Source organism: Vicugna pacos, chromosome 7 (assembly GCF_048564905.1).
Source record: "Vicugna pacos chromosome 7, VicPac4, whole genome shotgun sequence".
Taxonomy (NCBI): domain Eukaryota; kingdom Metazoa; phylum Chordata; class Mammalia; order Artiodactyla; family Camelidae; genus Vicugna; species Vicugna pacos.
This window is the reverse complement of record NC_132993.1, coordinates 36,003,126-36,026,606: the sequence shown is the minus strand read 5'-3', so window position 1 is coordinate 36,026,606 and position 23,481 is coordinate 36,003,126. Positions and strand designations below refer to the sequence as shown.

At 42.9% G+C, this 23,481-nt stretch overlaps 1 protein-coding gene across 4 annotated transcripts in view; it reads right to left on the bottom strand.

Moving 5' to 3' along the window:
- Positions 1-23,481, bottom strand: part of ELMO1 (engulfment and cell motility 1) — a 488,726-nt gene that overhangs the window by 331,614 nt on the left and 133,631 nt on the right. For all 4 annotated transcript variants that reach the window (XM_015237313.3, XM_072964661.1, XM_006201899.4 and 1 more), the window contains 2 exons: positions 13,079-13,129; positions 2,553-2,722 (listed from right to left, as the gene is read on the bottom strand). In XM_015237313.3, coding sequence (XP_015092799.2) covers positions 2,553-2,722; positions 13,079-13,129 — 221 coding nt within the window. The remainder of the gene's footprint in view (positions 1-2,552; positions 2,723-13,078; positions 13,130-23,481) is intronic.

Below are 23,481 nucleotides of genomic sequence, written 5' to 3'. Positions count from 1 at the left end.
GGACACACACAGAGATACCAGGGATGCTCGCGCACCAGAGGAAGTACCCTATGAGGACAAGGAGAAGGTGGCCATCAGCAAATCAAGGAGAGAGCTGCAGGAAAGAAACCAACTCTACCGACACCTTGATACTTTGGACTTCCAGCCACCAGAACCATGGGAATATTAAGTTCTGTTATGTAAGCCACCAGGTTTGTGGTATTTTGTTACAGAAGCACTAGCAAATGAATATAATGAGAAACTAAAAAATTAAAGCTCCTAGCATGCATTTTTCCTCATTGTCCAATACATAACTGCCAACCTCCAGAGGTACTGGAGGTCATCCCCAGCCTTCTCTTCAGGGTACGTCTCACAGGGACCCTTGCTTTCAGTGTATTTACCATTGTAATTGTAATTACAATTGCAATTCTGATACATCTGGAAGCATTAAAACAATGTCATTCTGAATATTCCAGAGCCTAAGCCCAGGGATACCCAGGTATCTGTGGCAGAACCATCCAATATCAGCAGGTTGCATTACAACTGGCTCTGGTATGTTGTTTTTGATGTATCGGTGGCCGAGACTTAGATAAATCAATAAATGTGGGAGCATTTTTGCAGTTTTACTTAACACGGTGTCAGTGTGACAGAGGCAGAGCCCCCAGGGCTCATTGTCCCACCAGAAGCAGTGACGGGGGTGAAGCAGGGCCACCACGTGTGGCAATCACATGAAGTCGTCCACAGTTATCAGTGAAGGTGTCTGCAATCACCACTCGCACTCCACAGCTCACTAGCCACAGGGGTGAGGGATCTGACACACCCCACACCAGATTTCAGCCTGGAGCTTCTGACAAAGACAGAACCCTCTTTCTCCTTTTCCTTGAACAAGCCTCTTGGATCCCTAAACTTATTCAACTTCCCTCGAGAGGTTTCAAGATCCAACTCCAGTTTATAGTAACCACTTCGGATTCTGATAACACCCAGAATTTTAGATCCCCTGCCCCACTCCAAGGTAATGTTTGCCAAGAATTTAATAAGCAGAGGTTTAGTCATCGTTAAAAAAATTAATGACACTCGTCTGGATTACGGGATCCTGCTTGCCAGATCGCTTGGATTTGACATTTCCTCCCCATTCACTCCTAGATATTTTCTCTACTTGTCTACGAAGTAAGACCCCCAGCTCCAAACTCTAGAGAACATTCTTACATAGGAGATATTCCTGCTGTTACAAAACATGCTCTCTTTGAATGAGAAAAAAACAAGAATCTTTCATTAGTGCCAATCGCAGAGGCTAAATAATGCCAAGTGTAGGAGGAGACAGGAAGGAAGGAAGGGAGTGGGCCGAGGAGACAGGTCTCTAACACATTCAGTCATCGGGTCAGTCTTTACATCACCACATACTGAAGAGAGATTTAAATGACCCAGGTTTAAGCCCCAATTCTCAATGGTATTTATTCTTTCCTAATAGATACCTGTACCAACTCTGCATTTTATTTTTTTTAGCATACTAATATGCAATTAGCTGGCTCAGCATTCTCACCTGCTCTAACTTGCATGCTCTAATGGTCTTCACCAGTAGCACCTGACCATATGGAAATGAGCAGTTTCCTGCGGACCGCACCCTCATATCCTGTGGTCAAGGGAGTTATCTGTCCGCACATATAAAAGCTAGACCCACCTGGCTCCTTAGACTCCACAATCACACCGGAGAATCAGGTCCTTTCCCTAGCTGGTGAGCTCCCCAATCAGCAATGCCCATTCTTTCTTGCTTATGACAGAACTCAAACTCCTTCAAGGCCTACTCACTGACATCCCCCTGGTAAGGTTCCATGAGATATAACTGGTCCAACTTCTGGACTCCTAGCTTGCAGGAGGAATTGTACCTCAACTGAATTCTGCCTCCATAAATTTCTGGAATAGTAAGGCTTAACATCTTTTTAAGTTTTCCCAATTCCACTGTTTTGCATAGAGTAAGTACCGAATAAATGTTTATTGCATTCAATTGTAAATAATTAAGAACACGTATTTCATCAATTAAATGTTCATTTTTTTAAGGGAGGTACTGGGGATTGAATCCTTGTGCATACTAAGCATGTGCTCTACCACTACCCACACTCCAAATGTTAATTAAAAAAAAATTATTTCAGGGATGTTATTTCGACCCGGTTGAAGACTTTGAAACATGAGGAGGTATTCTAACTTTTTAAAAAAATGGAATCAGGGAAGGAAACTTTTTCTTGGGGATAGGTAAGGTATGTGAGGGATTCTTATTTTGTAAAATTATCATTTTAGTGTTGGAAAGGCCCTTGGAGATAATGATTAATATTTTTCCTTATAAATATGAAATTTCAGACATTGTCTTAGATTCTGGCTAGTTGGTGGGTGGAGAATGTAGTACTACTTAAATGACAAAAACACACCCCACCCACTATCTTAAAAGCCTTTTTTTCTTTCCTAACCCTAGTCAATTTCTGATATTGAAAACTAGAAATTGCAAGTATAAGGAAAGGAACAAATACCCAGAATGTTATGAAGTACAGGGCAGAGTAGAAGTCTAGGTAGAAGATGCTTACTCAGTGCCGCTTTCAACCATCTGCGTGAGGAGAGAGATGCCATCCAGATTGATAAACTCCTGGGCAAACGTGACATCCCGCGAGAGGCTGGCCAAGTCCTTCAGGGCCTCCAGCTTGGCATCCATACTTGACGACTGGATTCGTTCATGGAGCTGCTGGGCGTTTTGAGCCTCATCGGGGACAAAAACAAAGCAAAGAGAGTTCACAGAGGAAATCACAACCGACAAAAAATTAACATCTCGTTGGAAAATGAAGATACAAAGGCCAAAAGCACAAGTCTTGATGAATATTACAAGCCCAGGGCAGGTTTCCAACCATAATGACTCCGCCTTCAGGCAATGCCTGTCAATTCCACAGCAGGAATCAGTTGCCTTCTTTTGACAGGACCTATGTTTCCATCTCAAGGAAAAGCAAGAGCACAAGAACTATAAATGCCCCAGAAACGGAGCAGGTCTGGCAGTGAGGAGGGGAGGATGGGGAGAATGTTTGCTCTCAAAGTAAAATTATTATCTGTAAGTGACAAAAAGCTATTTGCTTAATTAAGCAATCACACAAATTTATACAGCATGTTCACCCATTCAGTCAATACTCTGAGTAATAACGGCCTACACACAATGTTCAAAAGCTTCATTAGACACCCGAATAATCTTTCCGGGTTACTAAAAATCTTCCAGCACAACATAATGCAGCTTGTAAATTCCACTTTTCAACAACATATGTTTCACATGCATTTGCTATTTACTGCATGAATTTAAAACAAAATAATTAGGCAACCAAATTAGCAGCTTTGCCTAGAATTAGAGTTCTCCTCTTTAAGGCATTTGCACTGGGCTTCTACATGTAGGACAGAGAGGAACAGAAATACGTCAGAGGAGCTGAACTTCTGAAAATAATGTGTCGTCTGTATTTCTCATTCACCCAGTAAAGGTTTCCATACCTACCTTTCACTTGGGACAAACAGTAAGAAAATCCTAAATCCCATTTTTCTAAAGGGAGAATGGAGAGCTGAGTGAAAATCACTTTTTTTTTTTAATTTTCAAAGATGTCCCATTCTCCAAAATTTTCAAATGGAGATACAGCATCAACATTAACATACAATATTTAACCCAAGCAAATCACTTTAAATTCCTTGAAAAATACATTTTCTCTCCCAGCAAGAAGTCTGCATTTACTATGGAGATTATGATAATAATGAGAACTCAAAAATGATTTCATTGTCATTATTAATACTAATATTTTCTTAAGTCAGTCTACCAAGGCAACAGAAATAAAAGTGAACCAAGCAAATGGGATCTAATCAAACTTTCATATAAGCTTTTGCACAGCAGAGGAAACCACAACCAAATTGAAAGGACAAACTACAAACTGGGGGAAAACATTTGCAAACAATGTGACTAACAAGAGTTTAATTTCCAAAATATACAAACAGCACATGCAACTCAATAACAAAAACAAACAAACAATCCAATCCAAAAATGAGCAGAAGTCCTAAACAGACATTTCTCCAAAAGAAGACATACAGATGGCCAAAAGGCACATGAAAAGATGCTCAACATCGCTAATTATTAGAGAAATGCAAATCAAAACTACAATGAGGTATCACCTCAAACTAGTCAGAAAGGCCATCATTAGAAAGTCTACAAATAACAAATGCTGGAGAGGGTGTGGAGAAAAGGGAACCCTCCTACATTGTTGGTGGGAATGTAAATTGGTGCAGCCACTACGGAAAACAGTATGGAGGTTCCTTAAAAAACTAAACGTAGAGTTGCCATGTGATCTAACAATTCCACTCCTAAGCATATATTCAGAGAAAACTATAATTGTAAAAGATACATGCACCCCAATGTTCATAGCAGCACTATTTACAATAGCCAAGACATGGAAGCAGCCTAAATGTCCATGGACAGATGACTGGATAAAGAAGATGTGGCGTATATATAAGTATTTATATATATATACAACAGAATACTACTCAGCCATAAAAAGAATGCCAAAATGTCATTTGCAGCAACATGGATGGACCTAGAGACTACCATACTAAGTGAAGTAAGTCAGAAAGAGAAAGACAAGTATCATATGCTATCATTTGTATGTGGAATCTAAAATATGACACAAACGAACTTATTTACAAAACATAAACAACTCAGGGGATCAAGGAGGGATAAATCAGGAGCTTAGGATTAGCAGATACAAACTACTACATATAAAATAGATAAACAACAAGGTCCTATATTCACAGGGGACTATATTCAATATCCTGTAATAAACCATAATGAAAAGGAATATGAAAAGGAACATCTATGTGTGTGTGTGTATATATATATCTGAATCACTTTGCTATACACCCAAAACTAAGAAAACATTGTAAATCAACTATACTTCCATAAAAAAATTTTTTTTAAATATTAACTAATAGCATTTGGTGCAATTAATACTAGTAATAAAAATGGCTGGCAGTTACCCAGCTTTTTTTATGAGCCACTATTCTAAACACCTCCAGGAAAGAAATCATTCAATCGGCATGAGAGCCCTATCAGGTAGGTGCTTTAATTATCTTCATTTTATAAAGAGGAAAGGGAAGTGCAGAGAAGTTACATAACTCGCCCAGGATCACACGGCTTGTCCGCGCTTGGGCTCAGACAGAACCTGGCCACTGGACTCTGGGAACAGGCTCTAAAGCAGCGGGACTCCCATGGTGGCATGCATGAGAACCACTTGCACAGCTTCTTAAAGCACGGATCCCTGGGCTCCACCCAAAGTTTTTCGTTCTGTAGGCCTCAGGTGAGGTCCCCTAAATTGTATTTTAACAAGCCCCCAACTGCTGCTGATGCTGCTGGTCCTGGCGTCACAGGCTGAGAATCACGGCTCTAAAACACTAAGGAGACTGCATCTCAATGTGATGATGAGATGCATGGCCCAGCCCCACAGGGGCACAGGGGCTCGGCCTCTGTCTCCTAACCACCACCTCGTCGTCTCCAGCGGGGGCACTGCAAGCTCCTCCCGGCTTACTGCACCAGAAAGAGAATCCACTTGCCCTTTTAAAGGTGTACACTTCTCAGGGGGAACGTTTACTAAGAAAATAGAAAGAATGAGTCAGTAACTGTGGGATCTGGGTAGATGAGATTTATTATACCAATCTTTCTACTTTTGTATGTGTTTTCAAGTATTACCTACTCAGAAGTTAACTAATGAATAAATTTAAAATGAGAGAAATGAAGAGGGACAACAACAGAAACCTGGAAGGGACAAGTGTCCCAAGCAGAGGAATCAAGACTGAAGAATCCTAAATCCCAGGACTGCTAATCAGTTACTGCTGTGGAAACTGAAAATATTTTACCAAGATAGTCACACGCCAGAATAACAAAGCAATACTCTGACTTGCTGGGGTCTCAGCCAAAGAGTCCCTCCCAAAACAATAATAAAGGCTCCTCCAAATCATGTCAAACTGCACCGTCCAGGTCATGAACGCAGCAGCCTGAGAAGTTTCTGTGGAACCATCCACCCTTCTCCTGCACTGAGTTCATAGCAAAACCTAGAAGGAGGAATGCCATAGAGAGTGACTAGTGGCTTTTTAAGATGGGGTGGATTTTAGGGACAAGCAGCCTAAGGAAGCGACATTCATGCAGTGATCTGATTGACAAGGAGTCAGTCACACTGGGGAGGGGTGGGGGGATATTCTGGGCAGCGGGAATGGTTAGTGCAAAAGAGGAACAGGAGGAACAAGCCTGGCATGCCTTGAGGGACAGAAGGAAACCAGCGTGTCTGCGGTTAGAGGGCAAAGGGGAAAGTGGAAGGAGGTGAGGACAGACAAGCAGACGGGGCCAGGCGCTCTAAGAAGTCCATGAGCAGCAGAGCTGGAGGAATCCTGGGTGCTGATGAGCGTCCCTGACTGAAAGGATGCATTTAAATATCCAGACAGATGTGTGGTAACTTTGGAGCTCTTAAAACAGCCTATATTCAAACACGATAAGCAACCAAAATGCTTAACAATAGGACAATGGTTAAGTAACACAAGATATCGTCATAGGATGAAATAGTATATGGAATTAAAAATGAAACCCTCAGAGAACATAGGATATCATGGGCACATCCTCATGATGGACTGTTAGGAGAAAGGCTAGGATGAAAATACAGTTTATTTGTGGGGCAGCGGTGTGTGTGTATGGGTACAGGTGTATATCCACCAGAACGTAAAGGAGAAGAAGAAACATGTCAGATTTGCCCACCACTTTATTCCCAGTATCTAAAACAGTGCCTGGCATTTATCAGGAGTTAAAAAAAAAATTCCACTAAACGCATGAAGAAATAATGAATATACATGCACACGTATTTGCATAAACATAATCCAAGGGGGAAAAAATCAAGATATGACCCGTTGTTATTTATGAATTGTAATATTCTGCATAATTTTTTGTAGCAAGCTTCACTTTTCAAGTTCTCCATGATTCTACAATATTTTTATATTCAGGGGAAAATCAGTATTATTAAAAAATGAAATAGACTTAGTTCTGATTTTTCAAGCAGTCAGCACAAATGAAAAGAGCCTACATGTAGGTGATTTTATCAGATAGTAGGTTTTATTTGCTGGTATTGTCCTAAGGCTAGAAAACAAGCTTCGCATTAAGCCACTCAAACAGCTTCATGTAGCTGCCTGAGGTCCTGAACTGACAGCTCTGGGCCCAGGCTCAGAAGGAAACAGCCTCGAGGCATCGGCGGGGGGGCACAGAAGGGGTAGGTAAGGTGGCTGTGAGCCAAGCACTTCCATCTCTGTTCTTTGAGGTCCTCATTAAAATGATCCCCAAGGAACTTCCAGAACGGTTCTGGGTCCATGATATCAGTTAAGAAGTAGTCTAAAAAAGCCCATAGGTTCACAAGCACAGATATTTTCAAGTGTGCAATCCAACTACACTTTTCTAGAATGTTTGCTATGTCCCTCCAAAATGATGCCTTCACATTTTCCTCTCTCCTAAAACTTCCCTATCCCCTGCTTCCCTCACACTGGTGATCTTGCCTCACATTTTATTGACAAAATCAAAGCAGTTAGCCAGGAGTTCCTGTGTCTTCCTACTTCCCAGGACACGGCCGGGAGCCTCTGTCCTCATGCTCTGCTCTTCCTGATTCTATGCACTCGGCATCCTGTTTCCTATTTAACATTAATCCTTCTCCACAGCAGCTTCGAGCCCTTACTCTCTCACCTTCTCAAATACTCTCCTTCTAATTTATCCCCCTGTCTTCTGTACATCAGGTTCTCGCTCTGCAGTGGATCATTTCCAGCTGCAAACATCTTTAATAGGTCCTGTCTTAAAAAACAAACAGAAAGGTAGAAACTTTTGTACACTGAACCAGTTCCCCTCTAGCTAGGCCCTCATTTCACTGCTCCCATTCTCCACAAAAGTTCTGGAATAAAGAGTGGGTCTAAAGTTGCCGCCTCACTTCACCTCACACTGTCTCCTCTCCTCCCCTCCACGATCAGGGCTTCCATCCTCACTCCTGACTACACTGAGCCCGGATATCTCTATGCGGCACGCCCACCTCCCTCCTCTGATCTTCCTCACTGTCTCAGCAGCCACCAGCACACCTAAGGTTCCTTCCTCCTTGAAGCACTGTCTTCTCTTGGCTTCGTGGCCGGCTCCTCCTCTAAACCTGAGAGTATGCCCAGGGCTCTGCCTTCCCTACGCCGGCCAACCTCATCCAGCCCACGGCCTTCCACACCATGTATCTGTGCTGGTTGGCACACCATGTATCTGTGCTGGTTGGCACACCGTATTCTCCAGGCTGCCAGCACACATACCAAACTGCCTGGCTGACATGTGCTCATGGACACATAGCAGGCATCTCGAACTCTTCCTTTTCCCCGTCCTGGGAACCTTGCGGTCCAGGAATAGCGCCACTGCTGACCGTGCCCACACACCGGGAGCATCCTCACAGCCTCCTTCAAGGAGTACCACATCCAAAGTACCAGCAAGTGCTGGGGGCTTGCCCTCCAACACGCCTTCAGACCCTCCACATCCCTATAACGCAGGCAGCCCACACCATCTCCATCTCCTGCCGGGACTGCTGTGCTGAACTCCGAGCCTGTCCCCTGGCCACCCTGCAATCTGTTCTGGGGCAGCAGCCAGAGTAAACTTGTCTCTCCTCTGCCTAAAAGCCTCCACTGGCTTCTAAGTTAGGCTCAGAGGGCAATGGCAAGAAACAGAACTTAAAACATTTTACAATTCTTTTTTAAGTTTCCCAGCTCAGTAGAGAAAAATTGGTTCAAAACCTTGTTAATGGTCTTACTGCTAAGAATCTGTGATAACCTGAATCCACAGTGATGGGGATAACACTGTTTTTCTTTTTGCCGGAGTAATTAGCCCCCAAAATCAGTGTGACAGCCCCTCTGACCTAGATGCTTGTAATATCAGTCCCCTAAAGAAGAGAGAGAAGAAAGGCAGAGTTACCCTTGGAGCTGACAAAACAACAGTAGATGAATGATGAGCAGTCCACATGGACCAAAATGAGGAATAACGGGCAAGAAGAGTTCAGGCATACATAAAAGGGCTCCAAAAATCTAACAGTTTGGAATAATGAAATGTTTTCAGCATGGAACATTATGATTCACCTCTTGTATTCTGTAATGACATTACAATATTCATTTTTGTGTGTATTTATTTAATTAAAAATAACACCAGCACATGGTATTGAAAAAAATATGTAAGTACCACCAGAAGTTACAAAGTTAGCTCAGTGTTAAGTTTCTTATGTTATCCCTTGAGAATCATTATTATCCTTTTATCGACATAGATACCCCTCCTTTCCATGTGCATCACGGGGGTCACGCTATACACCATGTTCTGTAACCTACTTTTGCGCTTCATAATAAAATTTCACGATGCCTCCGAGGCAGCGTAAACCACATTCTTTTTAACAGCTACACAGCATTCTATCACATGGTTATTACCTAACACACTTAACTAGTCCCAGCTGATGGACAGCTAAGTGTGTTCCAGTTTTTGATTACTGACAGCAATGACGCATACAGCCCTGTATGGACGTGTATGGTGTGTGTGTGTGTGCGCACGCTCGTGTGTGTGTCCTGCGGTGCTTTTGTGAATCTATCTCTATTAGATACATTCCCAGCAGTAAAACTGTCAGGACAAAGACATATGTATTTTAAGCTTGGGTGGATACAGCTAAATTGCCCTCCAAAGAGGCTGTACCAATTTATACTCTTGGTATCACAGCATCTTTACCTCACACCTTGATTATCTAGGAGTGTAGATTTTCATCTCTTTTGAGAAAAAGATTGCGTTTCTTCTTTCATATATATCTATGTCTACATAGATTTATATGACCATGTATCTCTCTCTCTATATATATATATATATAGACAGTCTATATATATATATAATTTCTCTCTGTCTCTCTCTCTATATACGTATATTTATATCTACCTGCCAGGATGAAATAGATAAATAGATATATAGATTTATAGATCAAGGGAGAAGGGGAGAGAGAAAGTGGGGGGAGAGATCATTTTTGTTTATAGCTTTTGGCCATCTGTTTTGGGGGCAGTTTGTTTGTTTATCCATAAGGGATCCTGCAAACTGAGGAATTATCCCTCTGTTTATCATGTACGTTGCCAATCGTTTTCCATAATTTGCTGTTTTTGACTTTGTTTCTGGAATTATTTCCAAACATAAATGTTTTGTGGGGTTGTTTTAATTTTTTGGTCGTCAAATTTATCAGTCTTTTTCTCTATGGCTTCAGGGTTTTGTGTCCTACTTAGAGTGGCTTTCCACACTCCGAGACAACAGATACATTTGCTAGGAAAACGCTGTAAAACAAGAATTATGGGAAAGTGAAAACAATCGTCTGGCAACCCAAGCTGCTTCTAATAGGAACCATAGAGAAAAATGTATGTAAAGTATGCTCCAGGCAACGTGTGGCCTCAAGTTAGAATTTGTTCCACAGCTATTGTTTTCCTGGCAGGTACAAGGAACACTACTTAGCTGCACCATCTGAAGGTCTCCCAACCCTGAAATGCTTGGAAACTCAACACACATTTGCACACATTCCCTGGGTGTGTTCATGGCTCTGTTTTGATGATACTGGGGAGATGGATAAAGATTTGACAACTAAAAGAGATCCACGTTTAGGATGGCCGCTAGAGAGACTGTCTACAGATGTGCATCGCAGAGGAGGACCATCAGCCAAGTGTTGGGCCTTTAAAAGAATAACAAGGATGCAGGTTGTTGATGCAAGTTGGTTTTTTAGATCTTCCCTTAGTAAAGTCCTATTTTGCTGGGAACGATCCAAGAAGGGTCACTCTATAATAAAGGAGGACTGAAAATAGATTCATCAGTAAAAATCAACAAAAATAGAACTACTGATAGCGTGGAGGTGAGACTCAGCACAGCTGCACATTACCTAAACCAAAAGTGCGTACATGAGCGTGCGTGTGTGTGTGTGCACGTGCGGGGGTGTACGCATCCTTGGCTGGCTACAGAGTTCGGCTGAGGTAGATGAAAGGACTTGTAAAAGCTAGCGCAAAACCATCTGCTGGTTTCTTTAAGGCACTCCAGCACTTCCTAGCAAATTTGATAAAGACAGTTATTTTTTAACATATTTTTATAGTATAGGTCAAAAGTGAAAGAGTTAGCACATGAGGACCCATATTTTTCAGTCAAACACTAAGAAAAAGTCATCTGCCAGCAACAAGTAAAGTTTACAGATCCAAAATACCTTGCTTTTTGAGTAATTCCCAATTCTAGACCCAGTGGCTACAGCCACACCGTAAAGGGCTGACCTAAAGCACAGGTGCCTGGACCTTATTCCTAGATATCATTATTTAGTTTCTCATTAAAGTCCCAGGCATCAGCCTTTTTAAAGTTCTACTAGTAATTCAGGTTTGGGGATCACTGTTCTCTGGAAAATGTAAAGCAGTCTCATGCAGGTAGATTCCATCCATAACATTGCCCTGTGCTCTGGTTTTCACATCTCTCCGATCACCATGCTGGGAACATGAAAGGCACCAGTGCCACTGTCGCCAGGGATGCACATCACACCACACTGTTAGCACATTCGCCCTCGGGATGCGGACACACTTCACCCTGCCAAACACCCATCCAGCCTTCTTTTAAGGAATAGCTCAGCACTGCAGAAATTTTGTTCGGGAACTTATAGCAAATAAAAAAGGGAACTGACTTCTTTTTTGGCTCAGAGAAGAACTAGATTTTTTTTAAAAAGTAGTGCCTTTCTAATTTCTGAGATGAAACAAAAGGCAAGGTGTATTCCTTCTGCCCAACAAGCAGGTGAATCACTTCAGCAGGATAAACAGGAACAACCAAAACCAAATGAAACCATGGTCTAAAGGTCAAACTAGCATGAACTCTTGCTGACAAAAGGAAGACCATCAACGCTAAGGCAGACAAAAATGTCTCAGCTCATCACATTGCCACTGAAAAATGAGTATGAATGATAATTTCCATTAAGTGGAAGAGAAGGCACCGAAAGGAAGTTCAGGCACCTCCAGCAACGTATTCTACTGAGCGTGTCGCTGTATTTTGGCTCAAGATGTTGCTGGGTAAAATATTGAGTTTTTAAGCCTCTCTAATGTAATTTTCAACAAGAAGAATTTGTGGTAGTTACACTTACCCACAATTTAATCTTAGCCAGATGCTTTGCCCAATTTTTAAAATTATTTTTAGCCTACCACATGGATTCAGTGGAAACTGAAAATGAGAGCTAGACACAGTTTTCATCACATATGAGGAGTGGAAATAGTAACACTTGGTGTATTTTGTGCAGATTATTTTTTAAGAAAGTGATAAAATGCACTGTGAAATAACATAGTTTAAATATGCTAATGCTACTACCCAAAGCGTCTGTAAGCAAGCGAGCAAGATCAAGATAAGCCACAGAGTCGGCTACAGTCATTTAAACATACAGGAGCATTTTGTTTAGCAGCTTCTATTTGGAAGACTTCAAAGCGTTATTTTCTAGAATCAGCTGTCAGTAAAACAATCTAAGTGGCAAACATTTCCTAAACTATATTTTTATGAATTGTCATAATAACTGACCAAAACTAGGAAATGCTTCAAAATTCTGCCTCTTTCACACACAGACACACTCACCCAACACACCCTCTGACTGTAAAGGGAATAACAGGCTGTTTCTGGTTCTGTCTGCTTTGTTTGTTGTCTGAATTTGCGCAGATGGTCTTAGGTGGCTGTGTGGGCAGGTAGGTAAAACCCATCAGTACAGCTGAGCTATCCCACCCGGAATACGGGAACTGCTCAGGTGATCGGAAAACTCAGATTTTCAGGTCAATTTATTTACACTTAACCTGGAACAGAAGTTTCCTTTTCTGTAATTGGAACTAGAAGGGGAGGCATTCCTGCTAGTTCAGAATATGAGGACACTCCAAAGATCTTTTGTTTCACACTAAAGTCACCCTGAAAAGTTAATATCCTGTAATCATGCATAATGAACTGGAAATCAAAGACTTTACTACAAAGCTATTAAAAAAAAAAAGATCAACTTACTGGAGATGTGGTTAATCGAAGGATAGTGCCATTTTTTATTTCATTGCGATTCTGGAAAAGAAAAAGAAAAACCATTGCAATTCTTCAAGTGGAAGCTTGGGGAAGAAGAGAACAAAGGAAAATATAATCCAGCAGAGACTCTATATAATAAGCATCCATACGATTCAGTTTATTCTCACTTGAGTAATTTTTAATTATTTCTACAAAGAACTTTAAACTGGGTCTCAGATGTATTAACTTTGTATCAAGTCATGGACAGCATTCAACACAGAGGAAATGAAGATAAACCCAGAGAAGAAAAATATGGAGCCCAAGAATAGCAAAAAAAAAAAAAAAAAAAAGCTCTTAAAAGGTTATTAAGGGAACCTGGCAATACCATGCCCACATATACACGCAAGAGAACTGAAGCCATACATCCACCCGAAAAATTGTACAAGAATGTTCATAATGCCATTTTCAGCAACATGGATGGACCTGGAGATTGTCATTCTAAGTGAAGTAAGCCAGAAAGAGAAAGAAAAATACCATATGAGATCACTCATACGTGGAATCTTAAAAAAAAAGACTAACAAACTTATTTACAAGACAGAAACAGACTCACAGATGTAGAAAACAAACTTATGGTTACTGAGAAGAAAAGGAGTGGGAAGGGATAAATTGGAAGTTTGAGATTTGAAGATACTATTATATATATATATATATATGTGTGTGTATATATATATATATATATTAGATAAACAACAAGTTCATACTGTATAGCACAGGGAGCTATATTCAATACCTTGTAGTAACTTACAGTGAAAAAGAATATGAAAACAAATGTATGTGTGTTCATGTATGACTGAAGCATTGTGCTGTACAGCAGAAATTGATGCAACACTGTAAACTGACTATACTTCAATAAATACATATATATACAAAAAAAGAATGTTCATAGAAACTTTATTCATAATAGCCAAAAAGTGTAAAGAACCCAAATGTCCATCAGCAAATGACCGAATAAACAAAGTGTGGTAAATCCATTCAATGGAATATTACTAGGCCATAAGTATTGATACACACTACCACACGGATGAACCTTGAAAGCATCACACTAAGTGAAAGAATCCAGACACAAAGGTCACATATTTCATGGTCCCATTTATCAGAAGAGGCAAATTCATAGAGACAGGAAGCAAATTAGTGGTTCCCAAGGGCTGGGGGAGGAGGACTGGGGAATGAATGCTAATGGGTGCAGGGTTTCTTTTCGAGGTGATGAAAATGTTTTAAAATTGATTGCGCTGATGATTTCAGAAAGCTGTGAATACAGTAAAATCCAATGAATTGAATACTTTAAAAGGTGAAATTTCTTGGCACATGAATTATATCTTAATAAAGCTGTTTTTTTAAAGGTTATAAAGGAAACTGGTTTCTCAACATTTGCTGGTTCCTACTTCACGTTGCCTTGAAGTTAAGAAAAAGCAGCATAACTAAGCAGATCCCAAATCAGTCCATCTCCACTCAACAAGTACATTGGAGGTGAGCGTTTTAAAGCTTTCATTTAGCATCTTTGGCACTGAAGGTAGAATTTCACTAGCAGTTTTATTTTCTGCCACCAGAGTACGCACGACGCTCAGCTTTCAGGAGGTGACCTTATGAGAGTCACACCACCGCATGCCCCCAACTCCCACCCCCAGCACTGAGGCCAGGAGGCTAATAAAGTACCTTGTGGGTCATTCTGCACTGCTTCAGACACGCCTCAAGCTAGAATTTGCTCAGGATGCAGCAGGCACACCGAAGTGATGGGAAATTTCTCGGGAGGAGATGCCAAAAACACACACAGAACACTCACTCTCTCCCTCAGCCAATTCTGACTACTTATCGGAAAATTAATTTTCTGAAAGAATTATCTGAAAGGGAGCAGGCTTCAGGCCAATACGCTCTCCCAAAGAAAACCTAATTTGAATATTTTATACCAAGTGCGGGCAGGTCTGGCAGTCCCATACTGCCAGATCCAAACCTTCCCAGGGCGAGTCCATCCCCAGCCAGACATCCTGGACCACCTGTGAGAAAGCAAGGTCCTCATTACCGGAAGTGCGCAGGCAGGGGCTGAGCGTGAGAAGGTGAAATGAATTTCAGTCTTTAAAAAAAAAAAAACTCCTTTAAACTCTAAAATTCCGTGACTCTGAGGAATGGAGAGGAAGGTCACAAAAACACTCATTACAGAATATTAAGGAAGCCTAATCTATAGCATACCTCTTTCCTGCTCAGGATCTAAATGGGTTGAGAATAAGAGAGTCAGAAGATAAAAAACTAAAATATCTCCTTTATCAGTGATTGTGGAGAACAGGGCTCATGTGAGAACCAGCAGACAGCTAAATCAACCCTCAGATTAGCTTCTCTGTTCCTTCCCAAGAAGAAAAGGGGGCCCAGTTTATTCCTCCCAGATAAGGAATCAAGCAGGGAAAGACGTTCTAAAGAAGCCAGGAAGGCTTAGCAATAATACCTCCTCATGGAAATTTGGAGCAGGGAGGGATTGTTCCTAATAAAAGCAATAAAGAAACATTTACTGAAAGGCACCGGGCTGAGGGCTTTTGGGTTTTTGTTGAAATGCTTATTTAACCATCATAACAATTTTATGCTCATTTTAAAGATAAGGAACCAAAGCTGTCAAGATTGTAAGTTATTTGCCCAACATTGTGGAGGGGAAGGGCAGACTCAAACCCATCATGGTGGGAAGTGGACAAGCTGACCCCAGAGGCTCTCTCTCTAGAAAAGGTAGGAAGACCTAGGTCTTGCATTTATCTTTACTGGGGTGAGCTCATCACCTGCTCAACATTCATGAGAGGGAAGAAGTAGGAGTGATATGAATAAATGCTCTGCAGATTCCCAGGTGTTCCCTGGGATTGCCCACAGGGCACGGGACACCAGGTGGGAGTATGACTGGGGTGACATCAAGCTAGTGGCCTCCAGGCCCCCATGTTGACTCCTGCAGCGCTGACTTCTGACTTTCTGGGATCCAAGTATGAGTTCTCTGAAGAAAGGGTCTCAAGGATAGCTTGTTTAAAACAAAAACAGTATTAAAACCATTGACAGGCAGGGCTGGGTTCAAATTTCCTCTGCCTCGCCCCAGCTGTGTGTGCTCAGTGCGAGCTACTTAACCACTCTGACCTGTTTTCTCTTTCCTAAAATGGGAAGAGCATATCCCTGATCAGAGAACGTAGCAAGAACTAGAGGTGACATATGGGCTGTGTTTCAAAAACGAGAGTGACCGGGACCACCACACAGAGAGCAGCGGCCATCCCTTCTGCCTGGGTTTTTTCAGTCGGCAATTCATTTGCCCTCTGTCTCTTCCTTTCCCCTGACAAAAATGTTTTTTAATCAGTGTTTTGTATTTCGGAACAAAGAAGATAAGGAGAAGAACCACTAATATATGCATTACAAACTTTAAGATCCCCAACAGAAAGGTGGATCAAACTGAAAGAGGCTGACCACGGCAGACATCTGCATCTGACTGTTCTATCAGGAAAAGCACCCGGATCCCACGTCTCGTACACGGGCTCATGACACCTTTTGCTCTCTGAGGAATGCCCAACTCGGGATGCCCACACAGGAAAAGGCTTGCTCTAATTTCATAAATTCCATCCAGACAGAGTAGAGCATCACTTAAAAGCTGGGTCTCCAGGTAGGACAGTCTCGACCGGACGCACATTTCACTTCTTACCTGGGGAATCTGGTACAAGTGACGGAACCGCCCTTCGTGCCTGCTGTTCCCTGTGTGAAACAGGGAGAGCGCCTGTCTCCTAAGGCTGTTCTCAGGGTTAACTGAAATAATCCATTTAAAGTGCTTAGAACAGTGGCAGGCACGTTGCAAATGCTCACCAAAAAAATAAAGTTAGCTGTTTATTATTAAGTGCAAAAACAACATCCCAAAACCACATTGCTGTGTATGCTGATTTCTTTCTAGCTAGTCTCTGTATGTCATCTGACAGTAAAAATGACAGTACTGTCTACGTCATCCTAAGTCTAGGACCCTAAAGTTGGCAGCACATATCCAGCGGAATAACAAGTATGAGCAACTGCACGCGCCTTCTGTCAGCAGACCAGCGTGTCTGAGGAGGAGGTCTGCCCCACGGCGTGCTCCACATCAAGGGCTGGGGACCTGGCACTCACTCTTTTCTCATACTCAGGCTCCTAGGTCTGTTTCAGAGGGGCCTTCCTTGATGCAATCCTCCAAGTATCCAATAAGGGCTGTGTGTGTGTGTGTGTGTGTGTGTGTGTGTGTGTGTGTGTGTGTGAGATTTTGCTTCCTTATTCCCTCTACCCTCTGAACATCACCTCTAGCTGAACCCTGACGGATACGGTCACCTGCCGAGACACTGCCACCACCTGGCATGGTGCTGTTCTCCCTGACTGCGGTGGGCAGTGTCCAGGGCCAGCTCTGTCTCATCTACAGGTTGTGTTGGTCACCCCTGGGAAGCAGCTGTCAACAGGACCACTCCAGCAGCATTCAAGTGAGTCAGGGTCACCTTTCTCAGGCCAGACAAGGAACATCACCAAATAACACAGAAAAGCATGTGGTGAAAGGAAAGAAAAAAACCAGGCAAACACCCACCACCTCCAGATGGAGAGGGGGATTGTGCAAAAGTGCAAAATGTACACATGCACTCCAAGTGCCAAGAGACTGCTCCCTGTCCCCTTCTGGGAAACCAGCCTTCAATCCCGTTTCTCATGGGGTCTTCATACCCTTGCCTTTAGAATCACCAAGCACCATGGGTATTAAAATGCAGATTTCTAGGGCTCCCCCACCCACCACAGCCACTCACTCAGGGGCCTGGGACATTGCATTTCCACTAGGCTTCCAAGTAATTCGGATGCACAATAAAGTTTAGAGCCGTCCCAGTCTAATTCATAAGGCGACACAGCACATTTAGATTAAGTGTTCTGAATGTCAAGGCAATAAAGTAAGGCAAACAAGACTAATGCCAGCTCCTCCAAGATGAAGAGGAGAAAGTAGCAGAAAACATTTCTGCAGGGAGATGTCCTGACAGCACATAACGTACGGGAAGAGTGACAAGGGACCCAGTGAGAGCCAGCTACAGCCCCGCTGCCGCATTTACTCGGACCCAGCAGCTCCAGACTGTGCCAGCCCCCGACAGGCACAGGCGTCTCCACAGGACGCCTTTGTGTTTCCTCACAGAACCAGCTCAGTGACTCGGCCTCTGTGTGGATTGGATAACAAGATCCTGCAGAAAAATGTCACCGTGGTCATATTTTTCCCTCTGAAATTTGCTTTTCTCGGTGGACCAACTTTCTATCTGGTCAGACAAATTAAGAATTATTGCCTGGTCCAAAATTTCAAATTCTACCCCTCTGCCTGTTATTTAGCAAGGAAAACAGAAGGTCGGAGGGGGAGGGGGCACTTACGACCCCACGAGTCCTGGCAGCTCCAGCTCTGCCTCTCCTCCTCTCTCTGTCTGTCTCTGTCTCTCTCTCTCGATATGACACGGTCCTTACTTTGGGAATATAATGAGGAAATAAAGCTGTTCTTCAGATCCATTACTCAGTCATCACAGAGACTGATTTTGCATGTAGACCTGGTCCCTTCTGTCCTTCATGTACATGATCTTCGAATCTTCAGGCTGAAGGAAATAACAGGACAGCATACGACAGTCTGGTTGCTAGGTTACAGAGCAATGCCTCTAGATGGAGGACTACAGGTCTAACATTTGAGGAGGAGGGTAGAAATACTCTAAAATAAATCTGTACCCCTCAAAAGCCAGGGGGAAAAGGCTCAGTGTGAGAAAAAAGGATAAGGAAGAAAGGGTGGCAAACTCTTCTAAGGCACATTTCCCCTAACTAACATTCAGGCCTTCCCTGCGGTCCTTACCATCGAGGACCAATTCCTCTCCTGCCCCTGCCCACCCCGTGGGGCTTTAGCAGTTCATCACCACCCATGGATTGAAGAATCTGGATTTGACTTCTTTTCCACTCTTTTTTCATGCCCCTAACTAGATTCTATACTAAAGTATTGTTTTTATTTAGTCATTTTATCTTTCACAGCACCCAAGTACACAACTCCCCAAACCAAACGATGATCAACGAGACAGGTGTTAAGATACTGAGCATTTCCAATCTGTGCTGTGTAAACACAGACCGTGATGGGGGAGGGCCTGTTCCACAGGAACGCTTTGCGCTCTTTCTACCCGTACTAAGACCTGGGTAAAAGGAGCGGAGAGAAGCAGGTAGACAGCCCGCAGGAGCCCAGGGAGCCTACGGGATGTGGTGAGCCTGCGGGGAGGAACAGGAGAAGAATGCCTGTTCCCCTTGGCATTTTAATCAACTGCTTGTAAAAGGCAGAGATAGAGAGCAATGTTTTTCTGGAGAAGGACATGTTTATCTTAAAGGAACATGCACTATTAGATGAGCACTGCTGCTAAGAAAGAGGCACCCTTTTACAAGTCAGAAGACACTTGCTTCCTCAGTCAACTTCATATGGCAGGAGTGAGCATACACCTGCCTCTATCTCGTGTCCAGGCCCCAGGACCAAAAGTTCAATGTAGAACCCAGTCCATATCCCTGTCCCTCCAACACCCTAGGATAAGAATTGACTGAGTCCAATCTGTTAAGAAGTAATGGAAAGTCACTATTTAGACGTTGAGTCTTGGACTCAGCCTTGAAGTCAGAGTAGCCAGTCCCCATGAGCACAGAAGGTGAGGGGGATGATTTTGGCAACACAGACTGGGGGACAAGCACCAGTGAAGATATAGTGAGTGCCAAAGGATGGGGACACGTATTCATAAACTCTCTTACTATGGGTGCTGTGCTGAGAGAACAAGGGGGTGAGGACGATTGGCCCGCAGGGGGCTGGGAGCCTGGAAAGTGCAGGACTGGAAGGAAGAAATGAAGCCCCAGGTTGAGCTGAGCCAACTGACTTCCCACGGGACCTTGAGCAAGTCCATTGATTTCAATTTCCTCATCAACAGAATGGAGGAAAAGGGCCCAGCGCCCAAGGTCAATTCTCTTCACGTCTCTTTTCTTCTCAATACAATAAACCAAGAGGAAATACTGAAGGCTTTGGAGCATTATGATGAAGAAGATGTTTTAGAGAAATGAATCTGTCAGCAGTGGTGAATTAGAATGGAAAGGGAGGAAGTTAAGGAGATTGGGCAAGGTGGTGGAGGGTTCCAGCATCACACGGCAGCCTCCCATCACTGCAGGGCTAGGCACTTACTAAGTCAGACCCCAGGTTCCAACCTCGAGACCACTAGCTCTGAGCATCTCCAGTCTCCAAGTTAACAACGCAGTAGATGAACCCAAGAACCGAAAAGCTAGTAAGTAAGCTCTATGATAAAAAAACATGTGCCTTTCCTCCCACACATAACTTGAAGGACAGTAAACAGAGACACATTTTTCATGCGTGATTTTGAAATGTTTAACAAAAGCCTTAAAAATCAAAATCAAATTTCTGAACTCTTCCTATGGAAACATCAAGGATGCAGACACTTTACAAAAGATGTCCACTGCAGCGTTGTTTACAACAGCGAAATAAAGCTAAGGGCAAGTCCAAATATTCTGGTTATTCATTTATTGCCGCTCAACCCAAAACTCAACATTCTTGGCCCAACTTTGTATACTGGAGCTGGACCCTGCAAGCATTTCCCCTTCGTCGTCTGAGAGAAGGTTAAAATTCACCAAAAGAGACCGTGGGGACGATCCTGCCTGGTTGTAGAAAGTCAGTAAATCTCTTTCAATGATCCACCAGATAATTATTGTTGTTGTTATTGTTATTATTATTACCATTATTCAGTGTGGATTATTATTATTATTATTATTATTATTATTACTGTCATTCAGTGTGGAAGCCCTCAGGCCTCATCCACACTCAGGCCCTCCTCCTCTTACCAGAAGCCCCATCGAAGCAGCTCTCCCTACTCCACCTTCCAGCAGCAGACACACTCCCACAGCTCCGCACAGGCCCACATCCTTCACCACTGCCGGGATGTCGGGCGGTAGCCACGGCCTCTTTGAAGGGCCCTGGGGAAGGGGCAGTGCCCTCTTTTGGTCTTCAGTTCTTCAAGGGTCACTCCTCTTCAGACCAGGGGCCACAGCTACTGTGCTGCAGCTGCTGCTTCTGGGGACCCTCAGAGTCCTTTTTTAACCCTTTGTTTGCAGCTAACAACATCCACTAGCCACCGATTTTTTAATTAAGTTTTCCCTGTTCAAATCATAATATGGTTTCTGTATCCGAACTGAACCCCGACTGATATACCAAGTCTTCCAAATGCCACTTAATCTGAAGGCAAATTTAAATAAATGTGGTAATGCAGGCCAATGACATAATATAGCCATTAAAGTGCTGGTTTGAAAGAATGTTTAATAATACGAGAAGGTTAAAAAAATAATAATACAAGAACATGTCACACTGCATTGTGAGGTCTGTGAAAGGAAAATAAAAATGGAGTCGGTATTGCTAAGAGAGCCCTCTAAAACAGAGCTCGCGGCTTTTAAGGAAGCATGACCTATGCACATCTCAGCCTGATCGGAATCCAACCTTTTGACCTGATGAAGGCATCCAGAACACCTGCCAGAAATTCAAGATACTTATCGGATCCTGATAGTCTATCTTCTTATTGGACCCTTATCCTAAAACAACCTGTGGTTCCTTAAGGACAAATATTTTCTGATTCACATCAGAGTCGATCACAATTCTCACCAGGCAACTTTTAACAATCTTACAGCTTTTTGTCTTTATGAGCCCCTGGCTCTTTCTCTTCCCCTGAACACTCTTTCAGGGTTACCCCAATGTATGTCTCCCAAGTAGCAATTCTTAAGACTCCAAATTAACTCTTTTCTTATTTGCAGGCTCCTGCATTATTTTTTTTAGTTGACAAGTGAAAAATGTACATTGCAAAACAGTATTGCAGTATGAGTCCAAACTGATGGAATGTAATGTGTGTGCATACACTGAAAACATGCTGGTGCCCAGGTATATAATCATGTGAATGATGCTCTTCACTTGCAACTTAAAAAAAAAGAAAAGGAAGTAAGAAAAATGCTTACTTGTGAGTATTTGCCCAGCCCTGCTAACAAAGATTGGCTACACTTCTAGGGGAGAAAGCAACCTTCCTGGTTCTGGATAAAAGGACCTGCACAAGCTGGGATGACCCATGTCGAGCCAGCTTCTTCCTACAGTCCCATTTTTTTTTATCCATTTGAGATAAGAGACTTTATCACCAGGCCATCAATTTTAACCCACTCTCCAATCAAATAACATGTGCAAATGTTTAAACCTGGGTTGTGATGGGCAAATTAGAGGCTGTGGTCTCAGAAATCCACAGAGTGCTGAAGAAGAGAGCTGCACTTACAGGAAAGAAGGTCGTGCTTTAAAAAAAAAAAGAGAGAGAGAGAGAGAAAAGATTTTAATGGGCTATTCCAGTGGCATTGGCAGGGATCACTGAGGATGCTGTTACAGCTGGGAAAATAGCAACTTCATAGCTTATTCCAGGCAAAGCCAACACAAACAACAGACTACGGAACAAGAACGAGATGTAACCTTTACAGCAGAGGAGAGCTGTGGAACAAAGTGGTGTGAACACCAGAGAAGGAGGAGTCACCGAGCTTGCCGGCTGGCTTCAAAGAGACAGTGTGGTGTCACGTGGCGTCTCGAACATAACCTGTGGGTGGTATCAGATGGGCCTGATTCAGACCTCGGCGTCGCCACTGACAGCTTTGTCACCTGGGCATTTGGCACAGAGCCCAGCTCATAGCAGGTGCTCAGTGAATATTCGGTAAAATATCTGGGCATCTCCGGGCCTCCCTCACTGCTTCATGAAGACCAGCACACCTAGACCGTATGGTGTTGTCATGGGGATTAAATAAGGCAGTGTTAATGAAGGCCCTGCCTGGCACATGACAGGGACTCGATACATCATTCATAAAGAAGAAGCGGCTTTGGTACTGGGTACTGAAAATATGGAAAATCTGCCAGATCAAGAAGGGGAAATAGAAGCTCAGGCAGAGGAAACACAGGCCAGGCCATTTCATTCCGCTGCCCGAGACACTGCAGCCCAGGGATTCTCTGTGCTTTCTTTCTGCCTCCTGGTTATGGACGCTTTGGCAGTCAGGTGAAGCCCAAGGATCTCGTCTCTGAATAATGCTTTTAAATCCATAAAATAAAATACATAAGCTTGCAAAGAAACCAACAGTTATCCACTTATTTTAATTGTACCATAGTAATAATATCAGTGCAGGCTTCAGCTTTTTCCGGAAAGAGTCAGATAGTAAGTATTTTAGGCGTTGTGGGGCAAGGAGGTTTCTGCTGCAACTATGATACATAAATGAATGAGCAAGACTGTATTCCAATAAGCTTTATTTACAAAACCAGGCGGTAGCCTAGATTTGGTCCACAGGCTGTAGTTCAC